Source organism: Hydra vulgaris, chromosome 09 (genome assembly GCF_038396675.1).
Source record: "Hydra vulgaris chromosome 09, alternate assembly HydraT2T_AEP".
Lineage (NCBI taxonomy): Eukaryota > Metazoa > Cnidaria > Hydrozoa > Anthoathecata > Hydridae > Hydra > Hydra vulgaris.
Window position 1 is genome coordinate 21,411,510 of NC_088928.1, and position 15,991 is coordinate 21,427,500.

The 15,991-nt window shown below is 27.0% G+C and overlaps 3 protein-coding genes across 4 annotated transcripts in view; 2 read left to right on the forward strand and 1 right to left on the reverse strand.

Annotated features, from left to right (window-relative positions):
• LOC100215369 (cysteine dioxygenase type 1) overlaps positions 1-15,991 on the reverse strand; it is a 40,140-nt gene that overhangs the window by 2,520 nt on the left and 21,629 nt on the right. Inside the window, exons 2-3 of the mRNA XM_065805045.1 lie at positions 8,696-8,773; positions 2,072-2,247 (exon numbers count right to left, since the gene is read on the reverse strand). Coding sequence (XP_065661117.1) covers positions 2,072-2,247; positions 8,696-8,773 — 254 coding nt within the window. The remainder of the gene's footprint in view (positions 1-2,071; positions 2,248-8,695; positions 8,774-15,991) is intronic.
• On the forward strand, positions 13,116-15,331 carry LOC136084637 (uncharacterized). Its single transcript, XM_065805046.1, has 5 exons — positions 13,116-13,326; positions 13,494-13,736; positions 13,918-13,994; positions 14,370-14,572; positions 14,659-15,331. Exons 1-5 carry the CDS (start codon positions 13,292-13,294, stop codon positions 15,025-15,027), a joined length of 927 nt encoding a protein of 308 aa, XP_065661118.1. The 5' UTR covers positions 13,116-13,291; the 3' UTR covers positions 15,028-15,331.
• Positions 15,866-15,991, forward strand: part of LOC136084638 (uncharacterized) — an 844-nt gene continuing 718 nt past the window's right edge. Inside the window, exon 1 of one of the 2 annotated variants that reach the window (XR_010640707.1) lies at positions 15,866-15,985. Coding sequence is in view for 1 of the 2 variants with exons in the window: in XM_065805047.1 (XP_065661119.1) it covers positions 15,958-15,991 (34 nt within the window). In the remaining variant the exon portion in view is untranslated. The other variant, XM_065805047.1, reaches the window with a different exon arrangement.

A 15,991-nucleotide genomic window follows, 5' to 3' on the forward strand; every position in this document is an offset into this window, starting at 1 on the left:
TTTATCTAAACGCAACTGTAAAAAAATTTTAATTTAATGAAAGTAACATAAAATTTTTTATGTCGAGGACAAAAAGATTTAATGCAGAGCCTTTTTTTAGTTGAACTTTTTGTTATTTTCGTTTTATATATATATATATATATATATATATATATATATATATATATATATATATATATATATATATATATATATATATATATATATATATATATATATATATATAGAACCCTTAGATGTTGTCCGAAAGTTTTTTCCATATTTTGTTGACAAAAAAAAAATTAAAATGCAAGACCGGAATTATTTTTTTTTATTAATTGATAGACTGCCTGTCCCAACCAAACCCTGAGTCGATGTAGCAGCACTCCCTTGCGGGTCAGGCTAAAAGATAGTAGATGTAGCAGCACTCCCTTGCGGGTCAGGCTATTTGTCAGTCGATGTAGCAGCACTCCCTTGCAAGTCAGGCTATTTGTCAGTCGATGTAGCAGCACTCCCTTGCGAGTCAGGCTATAAGATAGTCGATGTAGCAACACTCCGCACATGATTTACAGTAAAAAAAAAAAAAAAAAAAATATTTTATTAAAAAAATTAAAAATAAAAACATTTTATTAAAAAAAATAAAAAATAAAAACATTGCTTAAATTGTTAAAAACATTTAGAATGTTATTAAAAACATTCTGGTCAATTAAACTTGCGTTTTTGTGGTTTTTTTAAAAAACGATTTATTTGTAATTAAATTAATGGTTTTTACTTTCGTCCAACACAAAAATGTTGGACGAAAGTCAAAAGTAATTAAAAGTGACGTATGTGTTGGCGTAAGAATCACTTTTTTCCTTCTGCTCTTCCCAAAGACAACAAACTATAGATCTATATATATATATATATATATATATATATATATATATATATATATATATATATATATATATATAGATATACATACATATATATTTATCCTATATTAAAATTGTGCTAAAGATATGCATCTCCTCAAGCAGATGACTTATGAGAGATGTACCACAGATAAAAAATTTTTTGCCTCTACTAAAATTGTCTTTTTTTTAACATACTGTTTAGCAGGTACTCTTCCAGTTTAAAGAATCATCTGGTTATCCACAGAGTAATATTCTTCTTTGGGTAATGTGAGAATTTATTAGGACAAGCTAGTACTATCACCATGGCTAACAGGCTCCTTAGCCATGGTGAAACTACTATACTTTATTTAACAAAGCTAAAATCTATGACTTCTAGACATAATATATAAATATGAATGCAAATAATCTACAAAATATCATAATCAGTTTTTAAGTGTGTTGTATTTAACCATAAAAAAATAGAATTTACTCTAAAATAAAAATAAAATTTGCTTAAAAAAATAAAAATAAAAATATAAACAGTAGTCACTCTGACTGTATGAAATAATATAAATAAAGTGGTATTTTTATGATGATATTTGATTTTATACTATACTTATTTTTTATTTTATTTGTTCCAAACCTGTTGAATATTTATATATGGCTCATTTTATAAGATTTCTATGTACAAATATTTCTATGTACAAATATACAAATGTACAAATATATGTACAAATAAATAAATGTACAAATTTCTATGTACAAATATATAATATTTCTATTTACAAAAATACAAAGAATTCTATGTACAAATATTTCTATGTACAATTTCTACATGTAAATAAATTTCTGTATCTGTTTTTTGATATCTATTCCCCTCATTGAAAAATCGATTTATAAAATAACAATAAATTTTGTTTACCCAGAAATCAATTATTAAGTAATATATGACTTAAACACTGCTGATTAAATCAACAGTGTTAAATTCATATATAAATTAATAATTTATTCAGCTCACTTAAATTTTTGAAATGCTAACTTTAATACAGACACTTAGGTATGATTTATATTTGTTAAAGAAATTAATGCTTCTTTTTTTTTTTTTCCTCATCTAAAAGTGTCTACATGTAAGTTGGTATTTTTAAAATTAAGGTGAATATAATATACCAGTCCAGTATTGATTTAAAACTGCATTAGTAAATTCATTATAACAATACCATTAATGTATGCAACTTGATTTTTTGTATAATCTCTGATCCTGTGTGGCTTCATTTGGGCATGAGCTATATCAGTTGTACAATCTACTTTATTTGGCCAGTCATAGAGCTTTTCTGTAAGAGTTCCATCCATTACTTTCATCCAGCAGTGGCAGTTAGCATGATCATGAATAGCACTAAAAGAATGTTTAAGCTGTGAATATTAAACTTTCACATAAATAAATAAAACAGTTTTGAGATATGAAAACAAAAAACATAATAGAAGTAATAACAACAAAATTATTTTAACATGAGTATTTAATACAAACCCACTCCAAAGCAAGGTATTAGCATGAGATTGTTTTAACCTAAAACTTCCTATACTCTACAAATTTACATTTTTAGCTTCAAAATACTTTAATTATTACACTATTTACTTTTAAATTTAACTATTTTCTTGTATTTACTATTATTCACTATTTAAACAGTATTTTCTTTTAAATTGCTTTTATAACCAAAAAAATCTAAATAAATCTAAAATAAAAATTTTCAGACTTTTTTTTTAATGAGTAATCAAAATCACTAAATATATAAAGTTAATATATGTTTAAAAGTGACAAAAATTTATAATAATTATGTTTAATCAGTTATAATTATATTAATATATGTTTAAAAGTTATAAAAAGATTAATAATGTAATGTATGACAACGTCAAGTTGTTTATATTTATATTTGCTTGGATTCCTTACCCAAGTGGCCAATGATAAAAACAAAATATCTTCTATACATCTTTAAGCAACCATTTTTATTTTGTTATCACCCAAGATTTAAATTTTACTTTATTTATAAATTAAAATATTTGACGGAAAATAAAATTGGATCCTATAATTCATCATGTTTATAATGTTAGACTGTAGAATGAATTATTGAATGAACTATTGAATTATTAGTCACAAGGCATAAATGTGGCATATTATACTTTGACGACAATTATATTGTAAAAGCTGAAAATGATTGCATATTTTGGACTTAACCTCAAACTATAAACATTCAACCAAAGAAAGTATCATTCTGCTGACAGGATTCAGAAAGTCATGAACAAACCAAAACTACTTACAACACTTTTCTTCTTATAAGCAACGATTTAATGGTTAAAGTGGATAACCTATTTGTAAACAGCTGCTGAAAATGAATAGAAAAGCCAGTTTAAATTGACAAATCTTTGTTTCTTGTGTTCACTCTAAAAACATCCAGAACCTAATATTGTTTACCTAAACTATAAATAATACGTAAAAGAAAACCAGCATGATGTAAAAGCAGAGTATGATACTTTTTGCATGCTAAGCTCAGCAGAACAATCACCAAGTCAAGCATAATTTAGAACATATTATGATCAATGACAAAGTTTCTACACTTTATTTTCAAATAAATAACTCTTATTAAGTTTGCAATGTTTGTGGAATAAAAACATTAATAATAATCCAAAATAAACATAATATTGCTTGCAGTAGACAATGTACCTCGGACCTGGAAACTATCTATTTCTGGATTTGTAGTTTGGAATGTCAGGATATAATGATTCTGAATTTTTTGTTGATGCTCGAATAAGCGAATATATTGGTACATCCAATGATGGAAACACAACAAGAACAGCATTTAGAAGCCTTAAAACCTTTTCTAAAATACTTGAAGTTAATAAAGATTGTGTCAAAATTTTCTACATTATTCTTTGTGTGTTGTTGTGTTAGCACCTAATAGTACCAAATAAACTTGTATATTATAAAAATTGATTAAGGTTGCAATAAAAATATTAAGCTTTTAACTGCTCCTGCCTTCTTACCCATATTATTGAATTTATGTATAAATAAACAATGAAATCTAGAGGGAGACCACACAAATTTGATTATTTTGGCTGGTTCCTAAATTGCAATACTTTGATTCCTTAATTGAAACAGCTTGTTTCATTTAAAAAAATACTTAGTAAAATCAACAAAGATAAATTTATAATTATTTTCACTTTTACAGTGACAATTACAGTAAAGTTACAGTAACAAAAACTAAAAATGATGAAAACATTAAAAATCTGAAGACAGAAATAAATTAAGCAGCTGAGTCAAGCAAGTCTACCAGTGACTGGTCGCTTATTGTCAAACAGGGTATACAAAAAAAGAAGCCTACAGAGCAGTTGATGGTAACAAATGTAGCCATTAATGAGTTAGACAAAAGAAAAAGAAGAGCAAAAAATTTCATCATTTATGGAGTGGCCGAATCAACTAAAGAAAGCATAGAAATGAAATCAAAAGAAGACAAGTCAAAAGTAAATGAAATTTTTAAGCTCATAAATCAAGAGAATGTAATACCAAAATTTGTTGGACAGCTGAAATCTAAAACTAATAAACCAGGTCCAATTCTTGTTGAACTAGCTGAGGATATTCTTTGCAACACAATATTAGCATCAGCTAAAAAATTGAGAAGTAATGTCGGACATAAAGATATTTATCTTTGACTGAGGCTCAGAGACTCCAAGATTTTAACCTCAGAACTAAAATAAATAAAATGAATCAAGCAAGACCAGACAAAGACCCCTTTTGGTATGGCATCCATGGCAATAAGATCATCAAATTCAAAAAGAAATCAGATCAATAATTTTATACATAATTCAGTGTCAGATTGCAATGAAATGTTTATACCTAAATGCTACTTGATAACAAGTAAAATGAGTTTAAAGTGGTAATTGAACAATACAAATCAAATGTAATTTCTGTGACTGAGACATGGTTTAAAAGTGATTCAGTTGTAAACATTGAAGGTTACCATCTGTACAGAAAAGACAGATCAGACGGTCGAAAAGGCGACGGTGCTTGTTTATATATAGACAACTCATTAGACTCCTATGAACTAAATGATGCTGTTCTAAATCCCTGTAAACTAGAACAAGTGTGGGCAGTTGTTTATAGTGATAATGACAAGTATTTACTTGGATGTATCTACAGGCCAAATGATTTTTTGGATATGGCAGAATTTGATGTGATTTTTGGCCTGACACGCAAATATATAGACAAAAATAAGTTCAAAGACTTACTTATCATGGGCGACTTCAATTTCCCATCAATCAACTGATCAAATGGCTGTGTTGATGCAATTTCAAATGAGAATGGAATTGAATATAAATTTACAGATATTTTAAATGATTATTTTCTTTATCAGCATATTAACATAACAAATTTTTATCTGTCAGATGAACAACTTGGGAATACCTTAGATTTAATCTTTACAACTCAGCGAGTGTTAACGAAATAGATTCAAAATTTGTTCTGGGAAATATAACCAGAGGCCATCTAATAATGTTTCAGTTTCATCTTGTCTGATAAAGCAATCCGTGACAATAAAAGTAAACAAAGATTTATGTTTGCTAGTTCCAATTTTGAACTAATATCTGATCTAATTTCAAATGTCGACTGGATACAATGCTTCAGTAACAAAAACGTACAAGAAATGTTTGATGAACTGATTTTTTATACTAAGGTGGCATGTAATCATTTCACTCCAATTGAAAAGACATTAAACTCTTTAAAAATTAGACCAGCCTGGGTTAATGCTAGGTTAAGGTTTCTTATGAAAAGCAAACAAAATTTAAGATATAAAAACTGTTCTTGTAAATGGAAAGACCCTGTTTTAAAATCTAAATACAAAATGATTTGCAAAAATGTAGCAGACAAGATTAAAAAAGTGAGACAAAACTTTGAGCTTAATCTGGTAAAAAGAGCCATCAAGAATCCAAAGCTTCTCTACAGCTACATGAACAATCAACAAGCAGTCAAAGATACTAAAAAAGCATTAAAGGGAGAAAATAGTATAACCACTCAAAATTCAAAAGATATTGCTGATGTCTTAAACAAAAAATTTCAAGCTGTATTTGTGAAAGAAGATGATGGTCACTACCTTCTTTTGATTTAAGAACTACTGAAACATTCATTATGACAAATGAAGATTTTACATATGAAGATGTCTATCTAAGATTAAAAAACTTAAAAGATAACAAATCAAGTGGTGTTGATAATTTACATTCAGCTATTTTAAAGAAATTGTGCATCAGCCTTTGCCATTCCACTTACGTATATTTTTAAAGAATTGTTTAAAAACAGCAAACTGCCAGTGCAATTTAGATCAGCAAATATCACTCCTTTGTACAAAAAAGGAAAAAAAACCTTAGCAGGAAACTACCAACCGGTATCACTCACCTCAAGTGCATGTAAAAAAATGGAAGGTATAATCAGATGTAAACTTGAAACTTTTCTATATAAGTTCAAACTAATAGTCAAGCAACAGCACGATTTTGTTAAAGATAAATTATGCTTAACAAATCTACTTGAAACACTTGATTTTATTTCAACCGCCTTAGAGAATGGTAAACCTGTTGATGTTATCTTTTTTGGTTTTTGCCAGGGCATTTGACACAGTGCCACATAAAAGATTGTTGCTTGAACTTACAGCTTATAGAGTATCTGGTCTGATAATACAATGGATTGAAGCATTTTTAAAAGAAAGAAAACAAAGAGTTGTGATAGGCAAAAATGTATCCTCTTGGGCAGAAATTACCAGTGGTGTGCCACAATGGTCAGTAATTGGACCATTCTTGTTTGTACTATTTATAAATGATTTGCCTGAAACTCTAAAAAATCTAACCAAACTTTATGCAGATGACACCAAAATTTTGAATGAAATGCTTTCCAGTGCATCAACTCTTTCTGTGCAATCAGATCTTGATTTAGCTTTTAAGTGGACTCAAGACTGGCTTGTGAAATTTAATATTTCAAAATGTATGGTCATGCACTTTGGCTGGAATAACAAAAAATCACCCCTTTATATCAATGAACAAAAGTTAAACAAAACAGAATCTGAAAGTGATCTTGGAGTAACCTTCTCAAGCAATCTGAAATGGAAAAATGATGTAATAAAATGCGTAAGCAAAGCCAACCAATTGCTGGGTTGAGTTAGAAAATGCTTCGTTTGCTTAGATGTTAGACTGCTGAAAATACTTTATGTTTCTTTTGTGCGACCACTGTTAGAGTTTGCAGTACAAGTTTGGTCACCTATTCGAAAGGGAGAAATTGAGTTATTAGAAAGAGTCCAACATCGTGCAACTCGATTAATACCATCACTTTAAAAATCAACTATGAGTATCGTCTAAAAGCTCTCAACTTAACTACCTTGACAAAAAGGAGGCAACAAGGAGATATGATTCAACTTTTTTAATTCTTCAACGGTTTTAACAATTTGGAAATAATCAAAAAAATTAATATTCAACAAACTTTAACAAGAGGTCACAGCTTTAAATATGTCAAAGAAATCACTAAGCAAGCATGTCATGAAAACTTTTTATTTTAATAGATCGGCTAATTTATGGAATAACTTCCCAAGCGAGTTGGTTAAAGCACAATCAGATAACAGTTTTAAAGCAGGTCTTGATTGCTGGATGAGCAGCAATCAAGCAAATCGGCTGTCATAGTGTGTTAATACTACACTCACTGGCTCACACCAGTTACAGCAATTACTAATACTAATACTAATTTAAACAATTCAATGAATTGCGCAATTTAGAAATAAATAATTACAATTATAAACCTTTAAAATAATATTTTATTGAATAATTTTTAATAGAATTTTAATAAATTTTAATAATATTTGTAAAACTTCATTTTAGATAAGCAATTTATATCTTTTTTGAACGAAATTCATTCAAAAAAGTTATTTATTATTTATTTTATATCAATTTATATCCTTTTTTTGAATGAAATTTATTTAGAAAAGGATATAAATTGCCCAGCCAAAATTAAGTTTTACAAATAATAAATTGTACAAAATTAAGTTTTACAAATAATAAACTATAACGATTTACTTAATCAGTGATTGCATCACTAGTTAAGCAAATCTTTATAGTTTCGATTAAGGAACTTTCTAACTATTTTGTTATCACTGCAACGTCAATATCACTGCAAATAATTACAGCAATTCATAAAATAAGTTTTTGTTATTATTTGCATTTTAAATCCCATAACATTAAACACAAAAATTTGTTTAATCCATAGAAGTATAGTTTACCCTGTGTAATCAGTATAGTATATAACATGTTTTTTAAAATATGTGTTTACAAATGAGTAAATAAGTGTGAACAGTACCTATATATTTCTGCAAGCACTGTACCTATACATTTTTATACACTATACTATACATTTTTTATATATTATATTCAGTTTTTATACTATATTATTTTGTATATTATAACTTTGTATATTTATTTATTATAATTTTGTATATTTATTTAGTATTACCTATAAATAGTTTTGGATAATAAAATACAATATAGCTTAATATATTATTTTAAACTATTACAAACAAACTTAAAATGGCTCTCATTTTCATAATCAATCATTCATAAAATCACTCTTATTTTAAAAAGTTACCAGGTAGGCAAATTTTGTTATAGCAACTCTAAAGCATCAATCATGTTGTCATAAACTTTTTAATCATTAAATTTTCTTAGATAATAAAATTAAACAATTAAAGATAATAAAACAACAATTCAGCTAATAAAATTAAACAACTCAAAGAATACTCTTACATATAAGCAAACTATTTTCTTACCTCCCATGACCTTCTCCCCAGCAAAGCAAAATCAAATTAAACTTTCCATTTCCAGAATGAACTAAATTTCTGGTATACCTTAATATAAAAAACTTTGGCCATAAGTAACTGTATAAAAACCAAGGAAAGTAATGAATTTTTAAATAAATAATAATATAATGATATAAAAGGCGGAAAATATATTATATTTATAATACAAGAATATGTAATATATACAATACAAACATCTTTAGAATATTTAATTTATAGAATAAAAATATGTTTATGCTTTATTTAGCGTAACATAATCTAAATACATTTTTATAATCATAACAATACACCAATACTCATGCATGGGTTAGACATTATTCTACATGCTAAATACCCATTCATTCACATTTGTATGCTCTACATAAACTTTTTCTCTTTCCTGACACTTTCAGGCACTGGTTATCATCAACATACATTGCCATACATAATAACACTTTATTGCACTATTTTTTACTACCATACACATTTTAACATACTATATACCCATGAACATGTGTAAAAGTACATTCTTTTGTCCACTTTTATTTTTTATTTGATATGGTTAGCAAATAGATACTATTAAAAATTGCTTCAAAATTACAGCTTATTTATATTATATGTATTGTTTAAAACTTAACTACATAGCTATCACAAAATATCCAAGGAACATTGCGAACGTTCATATAACATGCTTGAAAGCTTGCAGCATTTGTCGAACATACTTGAACATTTTGTGTTAGCTGGCTAGTTTAATTTCTTTTACAAACTTTGTATAGTACAGGTTTGACAGAGTGTATATTCAAATTGTTTGAACATTTTATTGGAATGGAAAGAGGTTCATTAAAGTATTTTAAATGAGTAAAAATATCAAACAATTTGTTAAAAGGTTATGACAGTTTATGAACTGATTTTTTTGATATATGGGTTTATTGAAGAAACTGTGGTCAAAATAAAGTTTTTATTTTTCATTTTATTAAAATTGTACTAACTTTGTCATTTCTTATGCAAATGCAAATAAATTAAATAGGTGTAAAACTCTAATTGCCGAACATATTCAAGGGTATGGAAGGAGCACCAAGCTATTTAATTAGTAATTTTAATAAGCAAAAAGTGATTATGATTAAAAGACTATTAGTATATAAGAGGTGTATGTTTGAGTTGGAGGTGGTGATGATTTAGTGATGGTTTAATCCACCCCTGTATCAAAAACATGATTTTGTGCATATTTTTATTATTACTAAATAAAATTAGTATACAATATAAAAATCATGTTATACAAGTTTTTACATATGTAAAAGGTGTATAAACTGATTTACGCAAGGAACATTCTTGTCCCTCTGATCCCCTCTTACTTTTTTCAAAAAGTTTTGAAATAAATTTTTTAATTATTTGGAAATGCGTTACTAAAATATTCTACAACTACTTCAGTAGTTATAAATTAATAGCACTAAAAAATGCGCTAGATTTCATTAATTGACCATTTTACTATCTTTTCTCTAAAGCTAAGGTCTAGATAATCCACTATCTTATTCCTTTTCAATCTTAGTTTGAAAGAGATGTATCAAATAGTTGTTTTACCGGACCATACTTTTGCATCACTTAACATACCTAATAACTCCTTTATTGTGAAGCCTTTCGTGCGCTTACTTCTCTTAAATGTTTCTGTAACAGTGATGTAAAAAATATCCAAATAACTTGATAACTCTCATTTTTTAGAGACTTCAAAGATGAAAAATATTTTGTGTCAATTGTATCAAGATTGATCTTGATACTTATACTTAATATTAATAGCTCTTGATCACCCTCTTAAAGAAAATGCAAATAGCAATTTATTTCATTAGGATTTTTCACCCAAGATGTGCATACTTTACTTATGGTAAGATGATTAACAGTATCCCTGACAAAAATTGTGTTTGAATTTTTTTAATAATTGAATTACGAGATTCTTTATAGATGCGCAAGTGAAAATCAGAATAAAAGCCATATGATCATTAGGCAGTAAAACCACTAATTACAGACCCTCAGGATTCGTACGCATTATTCATAACAAAATCTCTTTTCCTCAAAACCTCTTCTCCCCAAAGCACTGTAAGCTAGAAATCACTTTTAGTGGACAAAACTAATAACTCGTCATATAGAAAAGATTTGAGGACCATTTTTGTACTGTTAACTGTTTACTTAAGGATTTCGGTTTCAATGATAAATTTTGGGTTGCTATGGATACCAGAATGGCATAGCAACCGCATCTTTTATTAACCATAATACACGGTCGTTCACTCTTACTCAATTAGCGACAAGTTATTGTACGCAAGCGCAGTTGGATTATAAAAATTTTTGGACTTTCAAAATGGCTTCGGGCCTTCGCAACAAAGTTAATTTTTAGTTGACAACTAGTTTTTTTATTACTATTTGCTTTTTTTATCATTATCTACTAGGATAAGTAGTTGTGAAATATTGATAGTATTTTGGTAACTTAATTTTTTTTAAAAGTAAGTAAAATAATAGGAGAACATTTTTTTATGACTGATGCAGATTTACTTAAAAAAAATTTTTTTCTTTGATTTGTTTACAGATTTATAAGTCTTTTTTCTTTTTTTTTGAGCGGTAAAACTGAAAAATTTTTATAATTTTATTTATATGAATCTTTGATCTTTTTATTACTTATGAGTAATGTTCGCACTCAATTTTTTTTCTTGTTCAAAATTTATATCCAACGATTGTCATAAATTGACACCATTTTAGTTAACGTAAATTGTCCTTTGTAAAAAAGTTTGCTAAGTTTTTCTATTTTAATTTTAAATAAAATATTTTATTTTGTATGCAGTTTATTATTGATTTATTAGCTTAATTTAAATTATGAATGTAAATACTATTTAATAAATAAGGTTAAAGCTTGTTGGTTAATCAGTATATTTATCCATAAACTTTTTTTTTCTTAGATGGAGATTCATAACAAGAACTTGAATCTTCTTTGTCGGGTCTGTGGATATTTGGTTGGGAAAAAAAAATACCCTATTGGAACAAACCAAAAAAATAAAATTGAAAAAGTGTTTCATGTCATGCTGTCAGATGATATAGAAAATGTTTATCCAAAAACAATTTGCCATAAATGTTATAATACCATAAATAATGTTATCAAAAGAATGACATCAACAACACTTTGTTTATGTATGAACTGGAAACCTCATTGTGAGGAATGCTTTTGTTGTCAGCAGGTAAAAAAACTTAGTAAAGGTCTAAATGTAGCCAAATTATTTAAACACAATAAAAAGCTCATTGGTCGCCCTGATATTAGTAAAAAAGTATGGTCATTTTCAATGATTGCTAAAATAAAAAGTAGCATTGTGACAGCACATGACTCAGATATAGATATTGAGGAATTAAAAAACCAATTTAATCCTCATTTACCACTTTGTCAGTGTAATTTATGTAGTAAAATACCAAAACAACCAGTTACTCTTAAAAGATGTGAACATTTATTTTGTTTTTTCTGTCTAGTAGAAACTATAAAGGTAAAAAAACTTAATGAAACATTTTGTCCAAAATGTAAAGAGCCTATTTTACCTACAGACTTGGTGACCAGTGTAAAAACAAATTCTCTTTTAAACATGTTAACTGTTGAGTGCATATGTGAAAAAAAGTTCAATGTAATGAAAGAGTATGATTTATATACTAATCATAAGAGTATATGCATTGATAAATCAATAGCACAAACAGCCTCATTGTTATCACCATCTATATCTTTATTTACTTCTAATTTGGCTTCATCATCTTTTACAGTAACATCATCAACATCATCATCGTCAACATTATTTAACAACAATATTTCTGAGATTTTCAATCTTACAGTGGATGACAATATTCCAAGAATAGTTGAAGATGCTGCACTTCATGTTCTCAAGCAAAAGATGGCAAAAGATGGTAAACAAGTTGTTGAGTTTAAAAGTGGAGGTCCTAGAGTAATAATATATTTTAATGTTAGCTTAATTTATAATAACCATTAATTAAATAGGTATTACTTTTCATAAATCTTTTTTTTTAGCCAGTTTTGTTTTCACTTGCTCCAAAAGTTTATGTAAGCAGTGACCAAGCATCGACCACAACAGTTAGAGTCAGAAATGCTTCTATTAAAAGACAATTGGAAGTTGTGTCTGGTACATCCAATGATGCAATTTGTTGTCGATCATCAAAACTCCTTAATTCTTTTCAAGCAGAGTCAAAAGGATTAATATTGGATAATCTAAATACTGGAAGAGTAGTAATTAGTGCCACTAACATGGTAGCAGTGAAAGCAGATCTGTGCATACCATGGGAAAAGCTTAAACAGTTTCCAGATTAATATTTTTCTATATAAATATTATTCTATACTAATTTTTATGGCATGACATATAATTTTTTTTGTTTGTTTAAAGATGGCTGAAGAGCTTTAATATAAATACAGCATCACATTCTTCTCAAAGAATAGTTGCTGAAAAGTTATCTGGTGATGACCATATTGTGGAAAATGCACCATTTACCTTTGAAAAAAAAGAGAAAGGAACATTTGAAATAAAATATGCATCTTGGGGTTATATTGAAAATTTACCAATGCATATTTTAAGACATCTTGATCAATTAGAAAGGTAGTTTTAACAACCAATAATGAAAATTTTTTTAAAACATAATTTATAAAGTAAATTTTTTTTTCATTTGGGTATATTTGTTATTAGTTAAAATGAAAACCATTGCCTACTAAATAATTTATTATTTTAAAATGTATTTAATTATTAAATAATTTCTTTTTATGTAGTTGTAAAAGACTTCATTACCACAAATTTATTCCTGATAAAGAGATACAAATTAAAATTGGAGGTGATTATGGTGGGGGGAGTTTTAAAATGACTTACCAGGTTGCAAATACCCTAAACCCAAACAGCAAAGACAACACCATAGTTTTTAGCATATTCGAGGCGAAGGATTACAGAATCAATGTCAAAGTAGCCATGTCAAGGTTTGAAAAGCAAATAGAAGATCTTCAAGAAATGAAGTATAAGTAAGATAAAAAAATTGTTTTTCTTTTTAATAACTAATGTGCTTTATTTTTAGTTGAATTAAATAGTTTTAATAATTTAGTACTAATTAGTTTTAATAAATTATACTTTAAAATAAATGTAATATATTACAAATGATATTTATATTAAATTTATCTTAAACATTTCTACACACCTCAACAGGGATAACAATATTAGAGTATTTGTTTTTGGTGATTATCAGTTTTTATGTGCCCTCTATGGAATCTCAGGAGCATCAGGTGATTTCTATCTTTATTAATGACAAATTATCAGTATTTTCATAATTTTTGTTACTTAATTCGAAATATATTGAAATTCAAACAAAATGGTTGGGTCTTTTTTGCTGAATGAAAAACCACAATATGGTTTATAATATTTACATATAGTATTACAAATAATATATATATATATATATATATATATATATATATATATATATATATATATATATATATATATATATATATATATATAGATATATAATTAAATAAAATTAAATAGTATATTATAGTAAAAATAATAAAAAAATTTATTAATAATTATTAAATACGATTTTTTATAATTTTTTTTTATGATTAATAATTTTAACTATTTCTTATCCATTTTATTTTAAGGGAGGCATTGTTGTCTTTTCTGTTATGCAACAGCAAGTGACATGAATCTTGGTGAGCAGAAAAGTTCTGAAATAAAAGATCGTACCTTAGAAGATCTACTATTGGATCATGAAAAATTTATAGAAAACGGAGGTTTAAAGAAAAATGTAAAAAACTTCAATAATGTCATCACAAAGCCCATTTTGAAAATACCACTAGATCAAGTAATGTTGTTTTTATTTGTCGTAATAACTTTGCAGTGCAGCCTAATAAAAGTACATCATTATATACTTTCAATTTATATTTTTAGGTATCTTTACCTAGTCTCCATATGGCTCTTGGTATTTATTTGAATTTTTTTAATTTGTTTGAAGAAGAAGTCCACCAATTAGATATTATGATTGCTGCAGAAGCAGTCAAAAGCAGAATTAACTTTTCAGAAGAATATCCAGTTTTTGTATCAAAACAAAAACAATTGTTAAATCTTCAAACTGAAATTCTTAACTTTGATAATCAAATCCAAGAAATCAATGATGTCATTTTGTTAGCTGCTGTTAACAATTCAGATAATTTAGAAAATATTCAATCTCTCTACTCTAAAGAAATTGAGTTACTTAATAGTGAAAAAGCGAAAAAGGTTATACAGTTTATTGATTTCATTGATTTGATATTTTTATGATTTTATATTATCTATTTCATATTGATATGTGTAGTTATAAAAGTAGAATTTGTGTTTGTAAATGAAATAAGAAATGAAATTGTATAGGTGTTAACTTGTATGCACTAAACAGTTTTGCAAACATTTGCTATAGTGCAAACTAATTGTAGAAAAAAGCTTAAACGTCAATCAGTTTGAGTGTATTTAGAACACATTTTTACAAGTTTGTGGTCAAGCAATTTGCATTTTTTCATAAGCACGAAAGCAATTTTTCATATACAGATTTAATTTTTGTTTTTTTCTCTCTGATCACTGTTTTTTTAAACTCTGATCTGCATATGAAATAATTTCATATGCAGATCAGAGTTTAAAAAAACAGTGTTTTAAATATCAACCCTGTCATTCACAGATTAGTCTTTGTTTTTATGAAATGAATAATATAATTATTACTGCTATGCAACTATTGTTGGTTTATGTTATACTACTTTAAGTTTTTTTTAGATTGATCTTTATAATACTCTATTTGAAAAACATTCATCAGAAATGGGTCAGAGACCATGCACTAAGATGATTGAGACGATACTACTAAAGCTTAAAGTACAACGTCAAGCTTACCACGGAAAAAGTTTTATAGGAAACCACGTGCATAAAATGCTAAAAGTAATTAAATTAGATATTAGTATGAATAAAAAGCATGACGTAGTACGTAAAAGACAGATAACTAGGTTTTTACTTGATAAATAATAGTTTATTATCTATTTTTTTTACTTTTAATGCTAATTTAGTTTTGGAAAAATTGTAATTTAATGCTAATACAACAAATAATACATCAATAAACCTAAAAATATATCTTTAGTAAAATAAATTTGCAATACTTCAAAATCTTCAATACTTCAGCTATGCAACTGTATCCCGAAACTTGTTCACGATGAAGGATATTCAGGAACAAACATGCATCAGTTTGCAATTGATATTAGCAGTAAAT

What these genes read in the sequence shown, in the direction of transcription:
- LOC136084637 (XM_065805046.1), top strand. Translation starts at nt 13,292, where the DNA reads ATGCATATTTTAAGACATCTTGATCAATTAGAAAG. An exon ending in CATCTTGATCAATTAGAAAG is followed by an intron (nt 13,327 to 13,493) that starts GTAGTTTTAACA and finishes CTTTTTATGTAG; the next exon opens with TTGTAAAAGACTTCATTACC. An exon ending in TGGAATCTCAGGAGCATCAG is followed by an intron (nt 13,995 to 14,369) that starts GTGATTTCTATC and finishes TTTTATTTTAAG; the next exon opens with GGAGGCATTGTTGTCTTTTC.